Here is a 17127-nt window from a genome sequence, read left to right as displayed (position 1 = left end):
CATATCACTTCAGTGCTAAAAGAGTTGCACTGGTTACCAGTTGCTTAGCGGGCCCAATTCAAGGTGTTGGTTTTGACCTTTAAATCCCTATACGGTCTCGGCCCAGTCTATCTAAAGGAGCGCCTCCAGCATCATCAGCTATGCCGCCCAACAAGATCAGCCTCAAAAGGCCTTCTCTCCATCCCATCAGTCAAAACAGCCAAACTGGTGAGGACTAGAGAGAGGGCTTTTTCAGTTGTGGCCCCCACCCTGTGGAACTCACTCCCAAATTATCTCCGCCATGCCCCATCTATGATGAGCTTCCGCTGGGCCTTGAAGACCGGGCTCTTCAGGCAGGCTTTTGGGGTGGGTTAGATTTTATCTTCATTGTTTTTAGATTTTTAATGCCTACGTATTGTATGCTTATGTTGTACGTTGCCCAGAGTGGCTGGACAGCCAGCCAGATGGGCGACTAATAAATTCAATAAATAAATAAATAAAGCATGGCTAGTAGCCATTGATAGCTTTATCCTCCATAGATTTGTCTAAATCTTTTTTAAAACTATCCAAGCTGGTGGCCATCACTACCTCTTGTGGGAGCGAATTCCGTAGTTTAACTATGCGCTGCGTAAAGAAGTACTTTCTTTTAGTCTGTCCCGAATCTTCCAACATTCAGCTTCGTTGAATGTCCACAAGTTCTAATGTTATGAGAGAGGGAGAAAAACTTTTCTCTGTCCACTTTCTCCATGCCATGCATAATTTTACACACGTCTATCATGTCGCCTCTGACTCGCCTTTTCTCTAAACTAAACATTGGAACCCCAGTGCATTGCTGAGGGTTCTGGGGGTGGGAGCATATCTGGCCCATGACTTCTTGGCCTTGCCATTGTCCCACAAGAACAGAGTGTGCTGTAAAATACCTTGCAGTTGCATGTTGCTGGGGAAAACTGGTTGTGGCGAGTGATCTGCCCTTTTGCAAACCTTGTCAGTCATTACTGGTCTTCATTTTGAGAATCCCTAATAAGCCTTGCCTTAATAAAAAAGCTACAAAAGTAAAATATTACAGCAAAATATGAACAAGTCTGATGGGAATCAGGTGTGGAATTCTGGAATGGTCTCCCTTGGACAACCGTGAGAACATAAAATACCAGGTTAAGATGGTCTAGAATTCATTTTTGAAGATATCTTCTGGGTCTTCTGTTGTTTGGCTCCTCCAGACTGCTTCCCCATATCATGGACAGTGTGGAGGCATTTTGCTTGAGCAGGTAAAACTCAGTGCAGATGCTGCACCCTGCTGTGTGGAGCACTGCTGCGCAGAAGCATCTCTTGAATCCCCCGGGGAGAGGCAGAACACATGGAAGTGTCCGATTGGGGTCAGCACACAATCCCCACCGCCACCTGGTCCATGTACAAAGTTCATTCTCTTTCTCAGGGGCCGAATTAGATGCTGCTGTTAGTGGTGAAACATTGCATGGTGTGGGCTTGTCATTCGGACCTCTTTGCAGGTGCTTTTTCTCTTGCGAGTTTGCAATCTCCTTCTGTCCTGCCAGGATATAGATCGCATCAACTAGACAATGTGCGTGCAGCTGGTGGGTGGCCGGCCCTGCCTTTGTTGCAGGGGATCAGGCTGCGCATCGCCTTGGTCCTTCCAACTCCACATGAATCCTCTGTTTAGAATATATTATGGAAATTGCATACATGTGGCAGCATAACTTAGTGGGGTTGTCAACTAATTACGTATTTGAATGGATTGATTACATTTAAATAAGTTTTGTTCTAAAGAGACTGGGAGAGCTTTTATTTTCTCAAGATACTGCAAATGCTTTGCATTAGGGAGTATTCATCAAAACACAAACCCTCTTTTTCAGCATCCGGTCTTACAAAACGTAACCAGTCCATGCTAACTCCTGGTCCCCCCTCCCTCGTTTCTTTTATAGCAGCATAATTGTTCTCCATGGAGTTGGATTTGCAGACCAAACTACTAATAATTTTCCACCATAGAATTATCTAGCCCCATGGTGATGATAATAATTTAAGCAAGAGTTTTCTGTTTTACCCAGTGCGAGCCAAAGTCCAGAGAATAATAAGGGCTGCAGGCTGACTGCCTTCTAAACGGTGCTGTGACGTTTTTGTGTCTCTTTGGGGAGGGGGGTGTAGAATGTTCTTGCTCCTCCCTCTGCCTGCCTGAGAAAAGGCCAAAATCTAACCCGCCACACACAATGGATCATAAGTCAGTGGGAATCGTACCCACTTAAGTCAGACTTGTTCCTGGCCCCAAGCCATTTCCCATTATGCCACTACACAGAAAGATTGTGTGTATTCCGACTTTTAAATAAAGCAATCTGTAGTTTTCTTTTCCTCTCCCCTTTGAAGGTATATTTAACGCAATCATTTCAAAAAGCAGCTGTGGAATTATTATTTGGCAAACTTAAAATTTCACTGGCCAGGCCTGGCTTTTGTCCCCTGTAAAAACAAGTATCCACTCTCCTCTGTGAGTTTCTTGTACATTCTTCCATGAAGGCATTGGTTGTCCTTTGGGATTTCTTAAACAAGAGGCAGAACCAGCTGAAGACTGGCCTCTCCTCAGGAGGGCTCTCCAGTCTCTCTGACAGGCTGTGCCTAGCAGCCATGAGGCAGGCTCTCAACTTGTTCCTAAAGAGAGCTGATTTTTGAGGATTTTCTAAGGTTATGCTGCCAGAATACATGGTGGCATATGCCTAAAACTAAACTTGTCAATACTAAGGGGGGTTGAAGTTCACGTACCTCATTTATAAGCTACTATTCTATAGTAAAGTTGTCCAAAGCATCATACAAAGCAATATATTTACAATTTATATTTATTTATTTGATTTATATCCTACCCTTCCTCCCAGTAGGAGCCCAGGGCAGCAAACAAAAGCACTGAAAACACTCTAAAACATCATAAAAACAGACTTTAAAATATATTAAAGCACAACATCTTTAAAAACATCTTTTTTAAAAGAAGCTTCAAAAATGGACTGCCTTCAAGTCAATCCCGAATTATGGCTTCCTTATGAATAGGGTTTTCAGTGGTATTCAGAGGGGGTTTACCATTGCCTCCCTCTGAGGCTAGTCCTCCCCAGCTGGCTAGGGCCTGCTCCGCTTGCCACAGCTGCACAAGCCAGCCCCTTCCTTGTCCACAGCCGCCAGCTGGGGGACAACTGGGCTCCTTGGGACTATGCAGTTTGCCCACAGCTGCACAGGTGGCAGGGCATGTAACCCCTGAGCCACTCACTGTGGGGTGATCTTTTGCTGGCCCTTGACACCCAGGAGACACGAGCGGGGATTTGAACTCACAGACTCTGGACTCCCAGCCAGGCTCACCTCCCCACTGTGCTATACCATAAAAACATCTTAAAAACCAATTACAACACAGATGCAGACTGGCATAAGGTCTCTACTTAAAAGGCTTGTTGAAAAAGTCTTCAGTAAGCACCAAAAAGATATCAGCAATGGCACCAGTCTAATATTTAAGGGGTATGTTCAATCGGCATTGAAAATGTATAATAATGTACAACCACCACAAGTGTCTGCAAGCCAGGAAATATGAATTTAGAAGCCAAGCAAACTTTTTTTTGCATATATGCTCTGACATAAGTCTCTCTGTGTTCAGTGAAATTCAGTGAAATTCAATACATAGGTATGAGTTCTGAGATTACAGCCGTGGAGAACAAGAAGATCTGGATTAAAAAGAAGATCTACATTGCAGCCCTGGGCTCCTACTGGGAGGAGGGGCGGGATATAAATATAATAAATAAAATAGTGGTAGCTAAGAAGGGAGGTTGCCTGACAAGCTTTTGTGGAGACTGTCCTACAGGATAGGCCAGCCTTTCCCAACTAGTGGGCCACCAGATGTTGTTGGACCACAACTCCTATCAGCCTCAGCCAGCATCGCCAATGGTCAGGAAAGATGAGAATTGTGGTCCAACAACATCCGGTGGCCTACTAGTTGGGAAAGGCTGGGATAGGCACTACGGCCAAGAACGCTCTAACACAGCCTTCCCGAGCCAGGTGCCCTCCAGATGTTGTGGACTACAACTCCCATCATCCCCCGCCAGTATGGCCGTTCCAAATCTGAGGGTATTGGAAGATTCATGTAGGAGAAGAAACTCCCTAAAATACTCAACTTGGTCACAAATGCAACACTAAAGATACTTCAGAAAAATTCAGTATGTAAGAATGGAATCTGAGCTTACAAAATCCCCAGATAAGTCCAGTTTGTCTTTCCTGAGACTCTCTGAAAAAGTCTTTGTAACGAATTGGGGTGGGGAGTATCTCCTGGTTCTTGCTTCTCCTTGGAAGGGTGGGTGTTCGGGGTTTTTGTGTTTTTCCAAACCATCTCGTAGGGTTCTTTGTATGTTGACTTTGCAGCTCCTCAAGCCAGACCTCCCTTCCACTTCTAATATGTCACTGGTTTCCTTCTAGCTCCTATAATGTCCACGGATGGGGGCTTTGGTGCAGGAGGCAACAGCGATGCCCAGCAGTGCCTTCAGTCTTTCTGGCCTCGGGTCATGGAGGAGATTCGAAACCTTACAGTGGTAAGATTTTCCATTAATAACATTCCAGAATTTTCAGGCAGTGTTTGAGGAAGTATTCAGGAGGGGTTGTTGTCCACTTAACTAGCTGCATCTACCAAGGACTTGCTGATTTTTTTTCATGATGCCTTTTCAAGGGGGAGAGGGAAAAGGGTCAGGCTTCTTGAATTTTCTAGCAACTATAGACTTCCCACCTCCACAGATCTCAGTAGTACATCCAGAGAGTGGGAAACTTCCCATCACCTGCTTTTGCAGCAAGAGAGAATTTCTTGCTGTGCTGCCTCTTTGTGGAAACTTTGCAGTCCAGAGAAGATCCTAAGAGCTGGCTCCTGGACACCATCTGTCGGAGATGCTTTAGACTCTGAGGGTGGGGGGAGTCCATAATATTTGCCCCACCAGTAATATGGTTTGTTCGTTTCCCTAATGAACTGATGCAGCATTATGTGTGTGTCCAGGAGCAGAACTTAGCCCCATGCCTGCTAACAGAGCTGTAAGAGATGCCTGCATTCAGGTCAGAAAACAGATTATTTGAGTTCGGAGCTTGGGGGAATTTGTGCAGCTGGCATGGATGGCAGACATCTAGGCTTCTGTACAATTTTACATCGCCCATCATCCCTTCATGTGACCTGTAGTTCCACAGACCTGATTGGACCTCTTTGTCCATCAAAATTTGCTCCCTATTGTAGACACCCCTCACTTAAGTGGTGTTTAATCTTATTACAACCCAGGCTAAGAGTAGATACTTATGTCCCCGACTAGCACATACGATCTTCTCACATTTTATTTCTCTTTATTGTGTGCCTTCCCATTTAAAAAAAATATGCTCAAGGTGACTTAAATTTGTAACAATGAAAATGCCTAAAATGCTGCTAAAAGTTAAGACATTTTTAGCAACAATAAAGACTTGTGTAGCAAGACATAGGTTTAAAAGGCAGGATAAAGGAACCTGTTAAAATCAGACTGGAAAAGCATTAACAAATGAGAAGGTTGTTGCTTCCTGGTGGACTAAGCAATGAAGAGGCCTTGCCCACCTCTTTTGGGAGGTCATTTCACAATATGGGTGGCATCACTGTGAATGTGCCTGGGCTCACGCCCTTGCAAATCACATATCTCTAAATGAAGGTACATGGAGCAAGTATCCAAAGTGATGAAAGGATGGAGATGTTTTTCAGAGGAATCTTGCAGCAGTTTTGGGCGGCCAGCTGGCTCTAGGCTGGCTCTTACTTTTATTGGCAGAGAAGGAGGGCACATGCATCCAAGTTTTGTAATGAGCATAAAGAAGTTGCAGTGGGCCAACATAAAGTACAATGATTTTAGAAGGGAAATTGACAAATTCATAGCAGTTAGGGTTTTCAGTGCCTGTTATCCATCATTGCCAAATGGAATTTCCAAGGTGAGAGGCGATGTGCTTCTGAATGCCAGTTATGTGGGCACAATCAGAAGGGATATTTTGGAAACCTCTGGATGTTGCAATAGATGGGCCTAGCAGGGCTCTTACAATTGAGAAGAATTTCATTTGGCACATTGGCCTAAGGTTCTGTGCCTCTTAAAAATTTGTGTAGAACCTGGACCTTTTGCAAAGTGTCTGTGGCTTCCTTTCCACCACTTGAATATTGCACTCCTTAAAATAAGCCAGGATGGCATTTAGATGCAGTCCAAACTGCAAGGAAGAGAAGCTAAAGTGTGTTTGTTAAACCTTTATGTTTGTAACACAGTCGATTCACAGATGAATAAAACCCTCTTAGAGACCCGCATCTCTACGGCATTAGAATAAATGGGCCTAATTCTCACTTTTTAAATATATTTTCAGTTAAGATGCACATAAATATTATTTTGCAGAAAAGTGTGCACCTCTGAGAAAAATCTAAATTTGAATAGTTAATCACCTCACCACCTTCTACAAATTTTATAAGTAAAAAGTATACTTGATTTCCAATCACTACATTTTTTTTAGATCTTTCTCCTACTTTTAAAATCAACAAACGACTGGAGAAGTTTGGACCTGGCTATTGAAGAATGTACCTAAGAGATTAATCAGTATTAGGCTGCAGTATTTAAATTAAATATCATTTTAAAATTGTATTTAAGTATAAATAGTTCAAAAAACAAAAGGCTGTTAGATTAGAAAATGCACCTTCTAAAACACTAGATCCCAGCTTGGAATGAATAGGCTAAAGACAAACTTCCCATCTGAGTCTGACACTTAGAGCTGCCTTTTTGGAGGCCAGTGGAGAGATCCTGATGCATAAAAGCAGCATTAATTCCTCTGATCCCTTGGTACACAGAGCTCTGGCACGCGGGAGCTGCAGGTTTGAGATTTCAGCTCTGCATGGTAGAGTCTTCTGCAGTTTTCCAAGAAAGGGGCAGGCTGTTTTAATTTTGATTACCTTGGTCACATGAATCAATTTATTACACTGCGGATGAACAAAACATTGAATGTCAATCCCTAACCCTTCTGCCTGAGTGGAAATTTTAATAGGGACTGTGAAAGACAGATAATTACAAAAAAGCCCTCTGCAGCTACCCTGCTTATAATCAGTGCTGAAATTATGTCTTGTATAGCCAATCCACTGAACGTTCCACATATATATCTGCTTATGCAAATAGAGGTCTTCTGATTTGCTTATGCCATGTAGTTGGATGTACAAAATGTTCAGATTTTCCAGCTGTTAGATGTGACCTCACTGTCTGCCCTTGGGCTGCACATACCCAGTGAAATAAATGGGCCCAAAATCAGTCAGTTCAGTCAGATGCCTGACCCAGGGTGAGTTGGAGACATTATTGATGGCAGCCCCCTTGGCTGTTCTGTGTTGAGAGATCAGCAGAAGGAATACAAAATGTGTTTTACTGCAACACATTTTGGAAACCACTGTCCTAAACCTCCCAGCAGTCTTTGACATGGTGGCCGCCAGTTTTTAATTCCATTATTTGCAGGAGGTAATGATGATGATAACACACAGCGTTCCCACTGCATTTTTTCAAGTGCTTCTTGTATCATTTTGGTAAGCCTTTAACAACCTGACAGAGTAGGCTAACATGATTCCTGTGTGACTAGCATTCTGCTATGCTCATTTCTCTCAGAATCACAGCTACTAATATCTGGAAGGATTGGCATTGTCTCCTCTGTAATTTCAACATCTGCAAGACGCTGCTAGGCGAGGTCACCCAGGGCTTTGGTGTGCACTATCACCTATATGCTGATGACACCATGTTTCACTACTGGGAGCTACTGTCTGCCTAGAACCAGTGTTTCACTTTGTGCACATGAGGGCTGATGGACTGGAACGGAATCCAGACAAGAAATGTAGTGGAGATGGGAAGCTTTTAAGGAAATGATTTTGCTTACTTTTGATGAGGTGCGAGTTCCCATGACAGAACAAATTAGTAGTTTGAGGCGGGTCAGAGGAGACATGATAGAAGTGTATAAAATTATGCATGGCGTTGAGAAAGTGGATAGAGAAAAGTTCTTCTCCCTCTTTCATAATACTAGAACTCGTGGACATTCAAAGAAGCTGAATGTTGGAAGATTCAGGACAGACAAAAGGAAGTACTTCTTTACTCAGCGCATAGTTAAACTATGGAATTTGCTCCCACAAGATGCAGTAATGGCCACCAGCTTGGATGACTTTAAAAGAAGATTAGACAAATTCATGGAGGACAGGGCTATCAATGGCTACTAGCCATGATGGCTGTGCTCTGCCACCCTAGTCAGAGGCAACATGCTTCTGAAAACCAGTTGCTGGAAACCTCAGGAGGGGAGAGTGTTCTTGCACGCGGGTCCTGCTTGTGGGCTTCCCCCAGGCACCTGGTTGGCCACTGTGAGAACAGGATGCTGGACTAGATGGGCCACTGGCCTGATCCAGCAGGCTCTTCTTATGTTCTTATGTGTGCGTCTGGATCTCGCTCTGCTGATGACCAAAGAGGTAGTAGCTGTGACCAGGATCACCTTTTACCACACACATTTGATGTGCTTGCTGTGCTTTTCTGGAGAACAAGAATGTTGACACCATTATTTTTCCTTTTTCAATCTTGGGGATTGGCAATTATAAGCCATTCTAAATGATCCAGCGTGTGATGTAATGGTTTGCGTGCAGGACTGTGACCGGCAGAGGTAGGGGTGGATGGGGGAGGGAGAGGTTCAGATCAAATCCCTACTCAGCCACAAAGCTTGGGTCCCAGTCACTTATCTCTCAGCTTAACCTACCTCCCAAGGGTGTTGTGACAAGAAAATGAGAGAAGAACCATCACTTTGAGCTCCTTCAAGGAAAGTCAGGATATAAACATCACGATAAATGAAAGAAAGTGGATTTATCCTTGAAAATTGCTTTGCTTCTGTCAAATATTTGCCGCCCTGAGTGCCCTATTATAGGGTAGAAGGGCGGGATAGAAATATTTTAAATAAATAAAAATATTTGTATACTGCTTTTTCACCCAAATTTTCCAAAGCTTCCACATGCGGATCTTCTACCCTGAAAGAAAGAGCCATACTCTCCCCCCTTTATGCCTGTTGTTGTCTCTTCAGGATCTGTATCTGTGAAAGTGTCCAGGTCAGGGTTGTTTTCGCTGCATAGTTCTTCTACAGGCAAGTGATTTGATGGCAGTTGGGGTTTTCCAAGGAGCACTTGATGGAGTTGCCCTCTCCCTTCCCTGATGCCAGTGGTGGTTCTGGCTGTTTCAGCCTCAGTGATGGAGCAAATATCAACCTCCCCCCAGCAGCTCCTCCTTCAGCCCCAGTCAGATTCATGACCAGAGCAAATAAGTGTCCAACTCAGGAGGTGCTGCCACAGCAGTGCTTCTCACAGACTGCTGACTTGATGGCTGTTCTTTGGAGGTTTCAGCGGGTGTGAGATGCACTACTTGCAAAGGTGGGGAATCATGGACATCTGTCCTATATACTGTGGCAACTGCACGGACCTTTTAGATTCTAGCCCCTGGTTCAGAGTACTAGTGTTGACTGTTAAATCCCATCTTGCATCTGGGCCTTGCATAACTGAGAGTCCCCCCCCCCATCAGTCCCTATGCCTGTTAAGATCTACTTGAAAATGACTTGCTTAGAAACATCTCTACATAAACAGGATAGATGAGAGTCTCTTCCGTAGTGTCCCTGAAGCTGTAGAAATTTCCCATTGAACTTCAGAAATGCCTGTCCTCTCTGACCTTTGGAAAAAAGAGTGCAAAGCCTTATTTGTTGACTTGGCTGCTCCTAAGCCTTTTTGTTGTTGTTTGCATGGGGTGGTTATGTAGTGTCAAGTGCCCTTCCTGACCATCCCTGGCAGGATACAAATAATTAAGGGGTTGTGATATTTATCTAATTTGGGAACAGGAAGCTAAAAGATTGTCATCCCACATTAGCTTAGCTGAATGGTAGCCAGCATAAATTCTGGCGGACTTCAGTTTAATACACACAATGGCTGAACATGCATGAAAAGATTGCAGTATAGTTAATAATACTTTTCCTTTCCTTTTTCTGTGGAGATTTTGGTTGCATTGCAGAAGCCAAACTGGCCTTTTCAGATCTGTGGGTTGCTTGCATAACTGTAGCACTAATGAAAGGGGATAGGAGAAGCTCCAAATGTTTTGGACTACAACTGTGCTGGCTGGGGCTGATGGGAGTTGTAGTCCAAAACATCTGGAGCAGACCAGTTTGGGCAAAAGGCTGCCTTCTGGAAATATGGGCAGTCTCCCATCCAATATGTTTCTAAGTCATCTTGTGCCGGCTGTTGGTTGTTATAGATACAGTTGTGATGAATTGTGTGTAGCAGGGTAATACAAAGTCTCTCTTCTTTTCTGTTAATCTCTGCAGAAAGACTTCAGAGTTCAGGAGCTTCCATTGGCACGTATTAAGAAGATCATGAAACTAGATGAAGACGTAAAGGTAAAACTCCTGACACACACACACCCCCAAAAGATGACGCTTTGTGAAGGGTCATTCACAAGCAAATACAAAATTATTCTGAGATCATTTGGTTTAATACTGGAAAACACATCCCTAGCAAGTAATTCTTCCAACATGGATAAGAAAGGGCTGCCTGGTTTGTAGTTGGCCCAGCAGTTGTGCTGAGACTGGCATGAAAGCCTTGTAGCAAGTGAGGGTGATCTGTTTGGGGAGGGGCCAAATGTTCATAACAGAAAACAACGCTTGTGGTATCTTCATATCTCATGAGAGTGTGACATTTAGAATAAAGTGTAAAATTAGTGAAGTTTAGACTGACAGTAGCTTTCCCACTCTGTGAAGGCAGCAGGTGCATTTAACTAATTTTCTTTCAGAGACTTACGGAATCTGACAGGTTCCTAAATGCTCTGGAGAATATTCCTCTTGATGTGGCTGATGCTTCCCTTGGAGCCCTGTCTCACTAAGGAATAGTGCCGTGGAAAGGATTGTTGACAAGGTTGCTCCCAGGCACCCTTTCCTTTGTTTAGAGAGTTCAGCCAGCTCCCAGGTTTACTAGAGAACTGGGGCCAATGAAACACGTACAACACAAATGGTGCAAGTTTCACAATAGTAGTGAAGGCGGCAAAAAAAACCACAACCTTCCTTCTCTGCCTCCATTGCATCTTTGGGTAGCTGTCCAGTAGAGTTTTGAAGGCTTTGGGGGAGTTTTTTGTGTTGTAAAGAGGCTGTTATATCTAGACTCTAGGGGAGGTGTGGGGAGCCTTTGGCCCTCCAGATGTGCTGAACTACAACTCCCATCATCCCTGGCCATTGACCATGCTTGCTAGGTCTGATAGGAGTTGTAATTCAGCAACATCTGGAGAGCCAAAGGTTCCCCACACCTACTCTAGAGATAATTTTCTGGAACCCCTAATGGCCTTCTGTAAAAGATTTGCTAGACACTTTGAGAGAAAGTCATTTGTTATTTGCTCTGCCCCAGATGCCTTCAATGATTTCATTCCGACTGAACTGTCTGGCCCAATTTTGTTGGATCAGTTGTTGAATATGGGTGAAGTGCTTGGAGGGGTTGACCCAGCCACCTGTTTTCTTATCCTTTCCCCTTCTTGGCTTCTTATATTGAGCTGAAGGGGGTTGGCTTGGGTGGCTTCAGGAGGGCTTACTGTCAAGGCTCAGAAATGTCAGTTTGGCTTGGGACAGGTCATTTATCTGGGTCGTTATATTAGGTGGGGGAGAAATCAGGCCCCTGGAGGCAAAAGTAGAAGCCATTCAAAAGTGGCCTGTTCCTTGGACTAAGAAACAAGTCCAGGCATTCTTATGTCTGGCTGGGTATTATAGGAGATTTGTGCCTCAGTTTAGTAACGTGGCCGCTTCTCTAACTGACTTATGTAAAAAGTGACAACCTAACAGGGTTCAGTGGTCTGAACAGTGTCAGAAAGCCTTTGACACCCTGAAAACCTTGTTGGTGCCGTATCCTATCTTGAGAGCACCTAACTTTGATGCTCCATTCATAGTCCTTGATTGCTGAACGCTACTTAATACCATTGTTTAATGCGGGTTAATTCCTTTAGAGGCGCATAGATCTCTGAAACCCCTTGGCTCAGAGAAAAGAACCAGCAGGAGGAAAGGTGGTGGCAGTACTATTAATTAATTACTCCTGAAGGAGGGAAAGTTTTTGCCTGGGAAGCAGAGACCCAAAGGAGTTGGGACTGTTCTCGGAAGCAAAGAACCCCCCTTGGGGCGCTGAGGGCAAGGGACCCCAGGGGGACAAGTCTTTGACATGGTCCTGAATGCTCATTGAGGAAGAGAGTCATCGCAGCTGCCTTGAAGGAGGCAATTGCGAGACCACCTAAGGAGCCCTCATTGGCCCCAAGGGATTGTAACAACCATCGCCCAGTTGCAAATATCCCCCTTGTGAGCAAGATGCTTGAGAATGTGGTGGCCCAACTCCAGGCACTATTAAACGAAATGAATTGTCTAGAATAGTGGTTCCCCCACAGACCACTTGAAAATTGCTGGTGGTTTTCACAGACCACTTCATGATTTTTCTGCCTCTTGTAGCAGTTGTGCTGTGCTAGATGCTGTATGATTTTTAATTGTATTTTCTTTTATGGCTTCTTTTATTTCTTGTACCATATTTTATTGTATCCCATAGAATTCAAATGGTAAGATAATAAAAAACGGTGGTAAGGAATAAAAGAAGGAATTTAAAACCAATAAGAATATTTAACACGGACATGCCACAGACAAGCTGAATGAAGCTCACAGACCGCTGGTGATCTCCAGACCATAGTTTGGGAACCTCTAATCTAGGTTCATTTGAATAGAGATTTAGGCCAGGGTTTGGCACTAAAACTACCTTGATCATCCTAGTACATCACCTCTGTTGGGAAAAAGATGGGGAAACCTGTCCCCGTCCATTCCCCTTGATCTCTCAGCAGCTTTTGACATCACTTCCCATGGCATCTTGCTGGACCACCGGCTCTGTGGGTGGGGAAGCAGAATGACGTGGTGGGTCCACTCTTACCTGCAAGGCCGGTTTCAGAACCCAGCCCTGGAGAATTTGTGCTCAGCCGCGTAGCATTTGAGCTGTGGGGTCCCACAAAGTAAAAACCTACCTCTTCGCACAGGCATTTTAAACTTAAATTTAATTTTATTTTAAACTTAACTGTAACAGTATTTTTATTTTATTCGTATTTTAATTTTGTTTTTAAATATGTTTTATATTGTATGTTTTAATCCACACTTGTTCGTTTTTAAATGTGGTTTTATTTTGCTGTACACCGCCCTGAGAGCTTGTTGCTATAGGGCGGTTTAAAAGCGTAATTAAATAAATAAATAAAATAAAATAAAAGTGCTACCTTACCCCCCGTGCTGCTTCACATCTGTGTGACGTTGCTGGGTGAAGTCTTCCAAGAATTTGGAGTGAAGTGTCATCAGTAGTCTGATGGCACCCAGCACTATTCCTCCTTTTCTTTGGGAGCAGGAGAGGCTGCAGAAGCCCCGAACTGCTGTCTGAACTTGGTATTCGGCTTGATAAGAGCCAATAAACAGAAGATGAATCCAGGTCCAGGAAGTGAGTATATTGCCCTTTCTGAATAGGGTTCCGCTCCCCGCAAATCCACTGTTGTCGCTTGAGGCTCAGATGGCCTCAGTTGCTCAGAACACGTTTTGCCAACTTCAGTTTGTTCATCAGCTGAGGCTTTTCTTTAGCCTGGCCACAGTGATTGATGCTCTAGTAACCTCTGCTTAGAAGTATTGTAATGTAGGGCTGCCTTTGAAGACAGTTCAGAAGCTTTCAATTAGTACATAATTCGGCTGCTAGAATTCTCACTGGTTTATCTAGGTGGAGCCATGATAAATCAGTACTAAAGGAGGTACGTTGGCTCCTTCTTTGCTGCTGAGCCCAATTCAAGGTTCTGGGGCTTATCTTTAAAGCCCTAAAGGGTGTGGGGCCCAAATATCTGAAAGAGCACCTCTTCTAGTGCCATCCTGCCCATGCACTAAGACCAAGTCAGGCGAGACCATTCTCCATCTTCCACCTTTAGGAGGAGTCTGTCACGTTTGTAGAAAAGACAGAGCCTTCTCTCAGGTGACGGCCCAACTTTGGAATGCCCCGTAAGGGAGGTACACCTGTATTCTTTTCTGTGCCAGGATAAAATCTTTTCCTTTGGCTCGGCATTTTAGATTATGATATTTGTAGCTGGTTTTATTTCTCTTAATTTTATTGCACTGTTTTTTGTGATAATGTGTCTGTAATTTTAAAGTTCTTTGCATACCACCCTAAAATCTATTTTTGGATGAAAGGGGATGGTTTATAAATCCTGAAAATAAATAAATATCTGGGAGTTGTATTCAACTAAGTTCTACTCAGAGCAGACCCGTTGAAATTAATGCACCTAAATTAGTCATCTCTATTAACTTCAGTGAGTCTACTCTGAGTAGGACTAACATTGAATACCACCCCTGGCTCTGAAGATGCCATCATACCAAGAGCCTGGAATGGCTTCTATTGCGGAATCATTTGTCAGCTTCTCATATTTGTAGATCTGGTCCATCCCTTCCCTGGGAAAAAGTGGGTTGTTTATTCTCTTCTACTTTTTAAAAAAATTGCATGAAGTGCACATGATAATTTGTGATGTCAGGGTCAAGAGCATCACCCTGTGTTTTCCAGTATGATGATGGCAAACAAAATTACACCTTTTGACTTCCTTTTCCATACAAGGGACAAAACCTGAATCAGCAACTCCCTTTCATGGAGCTCGGACAGCTTTGCTTAATCTACGGTGGGGCTACCCACAGTACCAAGATCAGTTCTGCATCTGTTCTAAGGAGAGATGGCTGAACCTTCTTCCCGTTATCAAAGAGCCACATAATGGAACTTAAGACCAGACCAGACCTTTTTGGACCAGACCAAACTCTGTCTAGTCGAGCATTCCATTTTCTGTAGTGGCCATCTAGATGCCTCTGGGAAGCCCGTAAGCAGGACATGAAGGCCAAGGCCTTCATAATTCCCCGGCAATTGATATTCAGTAGCAAAGTAAGGGCCTCTGAGTTTGGACGTTCCATTGTGACCAGCAGCCAGTTATTTCCTTTTTACAGTCATCTAAGCCTGTAGCCATCACCACCTCTTCCAACAGCAAAATGATTCATTTTTCTTGATCTTCACTTTTTTCACCAATTAGAATCAAATCTGCCTTCTTCACTCTCCCTGCTGTTTCCTTAGTAGTGAGACTTTGGGACAGGTCAGCCTTGTCCTTTTCCACGCTGTCCTTGGCACTCCTCAGGATTGGAAGGGAGTGATAGCTGCGTACCCTTGAAGAGAAAGTCAAAGTCATGAGAAGAGGTGAAAAGCTCTGTGGATCTGGCTGACCTCAGTGTTTTTATATCACTTCAGACAATGACAAAATATCCAAGTTTATGCAGCTGGACAGACTTGCTAATAATTGTATTTCTTTCCTTAGTTTCCATGCCCACTTGGGCTATATATTTTTTTTCTTGGAAAACCTCATTTCCTTGCAAATACCCTACAGGTTGATTAAAGGGGGGGATCCCTCTTTGTACACACACAGCATAGCTCTACTGACTGTGTGTTTAAAGCTTATTTGTAGCAGAAGATTCAGACTGATGCCTAATATTACCAGATACAAATGCACATCAGGTGCTGCGTTCCCAGCTCCTCTGGGAGGCTGACCAGGTCACTGCCTGTGCTGGGGTTGAATATAGACCTGTCCTTTCCAGAAGGGAGTGCAGGTGGCATTTTGGCATTGTTCATGTAGTTATGGGATGGATCCAGGGTCGGTTTCAAAGGATGCATGGGCACTTAGCTCCAGGCCACCCCGCTTGGATTGAAGCTTTGAAACTCACACAATACAGGTCTCAGGAAGCCTGGGTGTCTGAACAAAAGACACAGCCATTCAAATGTATGCTGTTTCCACAATTATCTTGTAATTTAGGGGGCAAGCTTTAGTTGATTAACCAGCTGGATTAATCAGTTTAAAATCTTATGGACTGTCTCCAACTAAGTTATAGTCAGAGTAGACCCATTGAAATTTATGGACTGACTAACTTGGGTCCATTAATTTCAATGGGTCTACTCTGAGTGGAACTTAGATGGCAACAATCCTGTGTTTAACAGGGCTACACACACACACATTGGGCAGCAGACTTTAAAAAATTAATTATTTTTAATTGAAGAAATATAAATCCATGGGTAGCAGGCCCATTCACAGAAGAGGTATTCCTTCTCTTACTCACGGGAGGGAATGCTTCTTCTGAGCTTGTGCCTTTTTGCTTCAGAATGATTGTTTTATTCATAAGCAGTTTTAACTTATTAAAACTCACGCTTGGCTAGGATTTCTTTGAGTGACAGCACTCCCTTTTACCAGGGCTGTGGAGTCGGTACGCCAAACCTTCGACTCCGACTCCTCTATTTTTCTACTGTCCGACTCTGACTCCTTCATAAATGGCAAATGTAAATTATTTATTTATTCTATTTTATTTATTTATTATTTAATTTATATCCCGCCCTTCCTCCCAACAGGAGCCCAGGACGTCAAACAGAAACGCTAAAAACACTTTAAGACATCATAAAAAGACCTTAGAATACATTAAAACATAAAAATTAAATTATTAATTTTATTTTGAAGCCGGAGTCAGAGTTGGTACATTTCTACCGACTCCAACTCCACCCAAAATTGCTTCCGACTCCACAACTGCTTTTTACTGAACCTGCCTATTAGTGTGAGAAGTGGTGAAAGATGCATGGAGGCTGGCAGTGTGATCAGAATGAAAGAAGACACTTCCTGTGTGAGAGAGGAAGTTGGCCGGCTCCGCAGACGGCTTGGGGAATTGGCATGTCTGTTCTTAAACTACAAGGGTGGACCCACACGCACCCTCACACTTAAACGCCCATTTCCCTGAACTAGAGGCAAGAGCTCAGGGACCTGCATCCCCCTCTATAGGTGTGTCACTGCCCTGTGACACAGCTGACTTTGAAACCTTGCAGCATCTTGGGCTGGAGAGGCCATGAGTTGCTTTTATATTTGTAACTTTTAAAGTTGAAAGCCTGTAGATATAATGCACAGAGAAGACTCAGGTGCAAATTTCTGCTTATATCCATAATTACTGTTGTTGTTTACCCAGCCTTCACCCCAAGGTTCCTGTGCAGGTCACAACAATTTAAAATACCATATTAAAAAG

At 43.6% G+C, this 17127-nt stretch overlaps 1 protein-coding gene across 2 annotated transcripts in view; it reads left to right on the top strand.

Annotated features, from left to right (window-relative positions):
* NFYC (nuclear transcription factor Y subunit gamma) overlaps nt 1–17127 on the top strand; it is a 69329-nt gene that overhangs the window by 32044 nt on the left and 20158 nt on the right. For both annotated transcript variants that reach the window (XM_061596404.1, XM_061596405.1), the window contains exons 2-3: nt 4426–4538; nt 10339–10410. In XM_061596404.1, the coding sequence (XP_061452388.1) occupies nt 4434–4538; nt 10339–10410 (177 nt within the window). In that variant the 5' untranslated portion in view covers nt 4426–4433. The remainder of the gene's footprint in view (nt 1–4425; nt 4539–10338; nt 10411–17127) is intronic.

The sequence above is a fragment of the Rhineura floridana genome, chromosome 15 (genome assembly GCF_030035675.1).
Source record: "Rhineura floridana isolate rRhiFlo1 chromosome 15, rRhiFlo1.hap2, whole genome shotgun sequence".
Taxonomy (NCBI): domain Eukaryota; kingdom Metazoa; phylum Chordata; class Lepidosauria; order Squamata; family Rhineuridae; genus Rhineura; species Rhineura floridana.
Note: the sequence above shows the minus strand (reverse complement) of the source record. Positions and strands in the feature narration are given on the sequence as shown.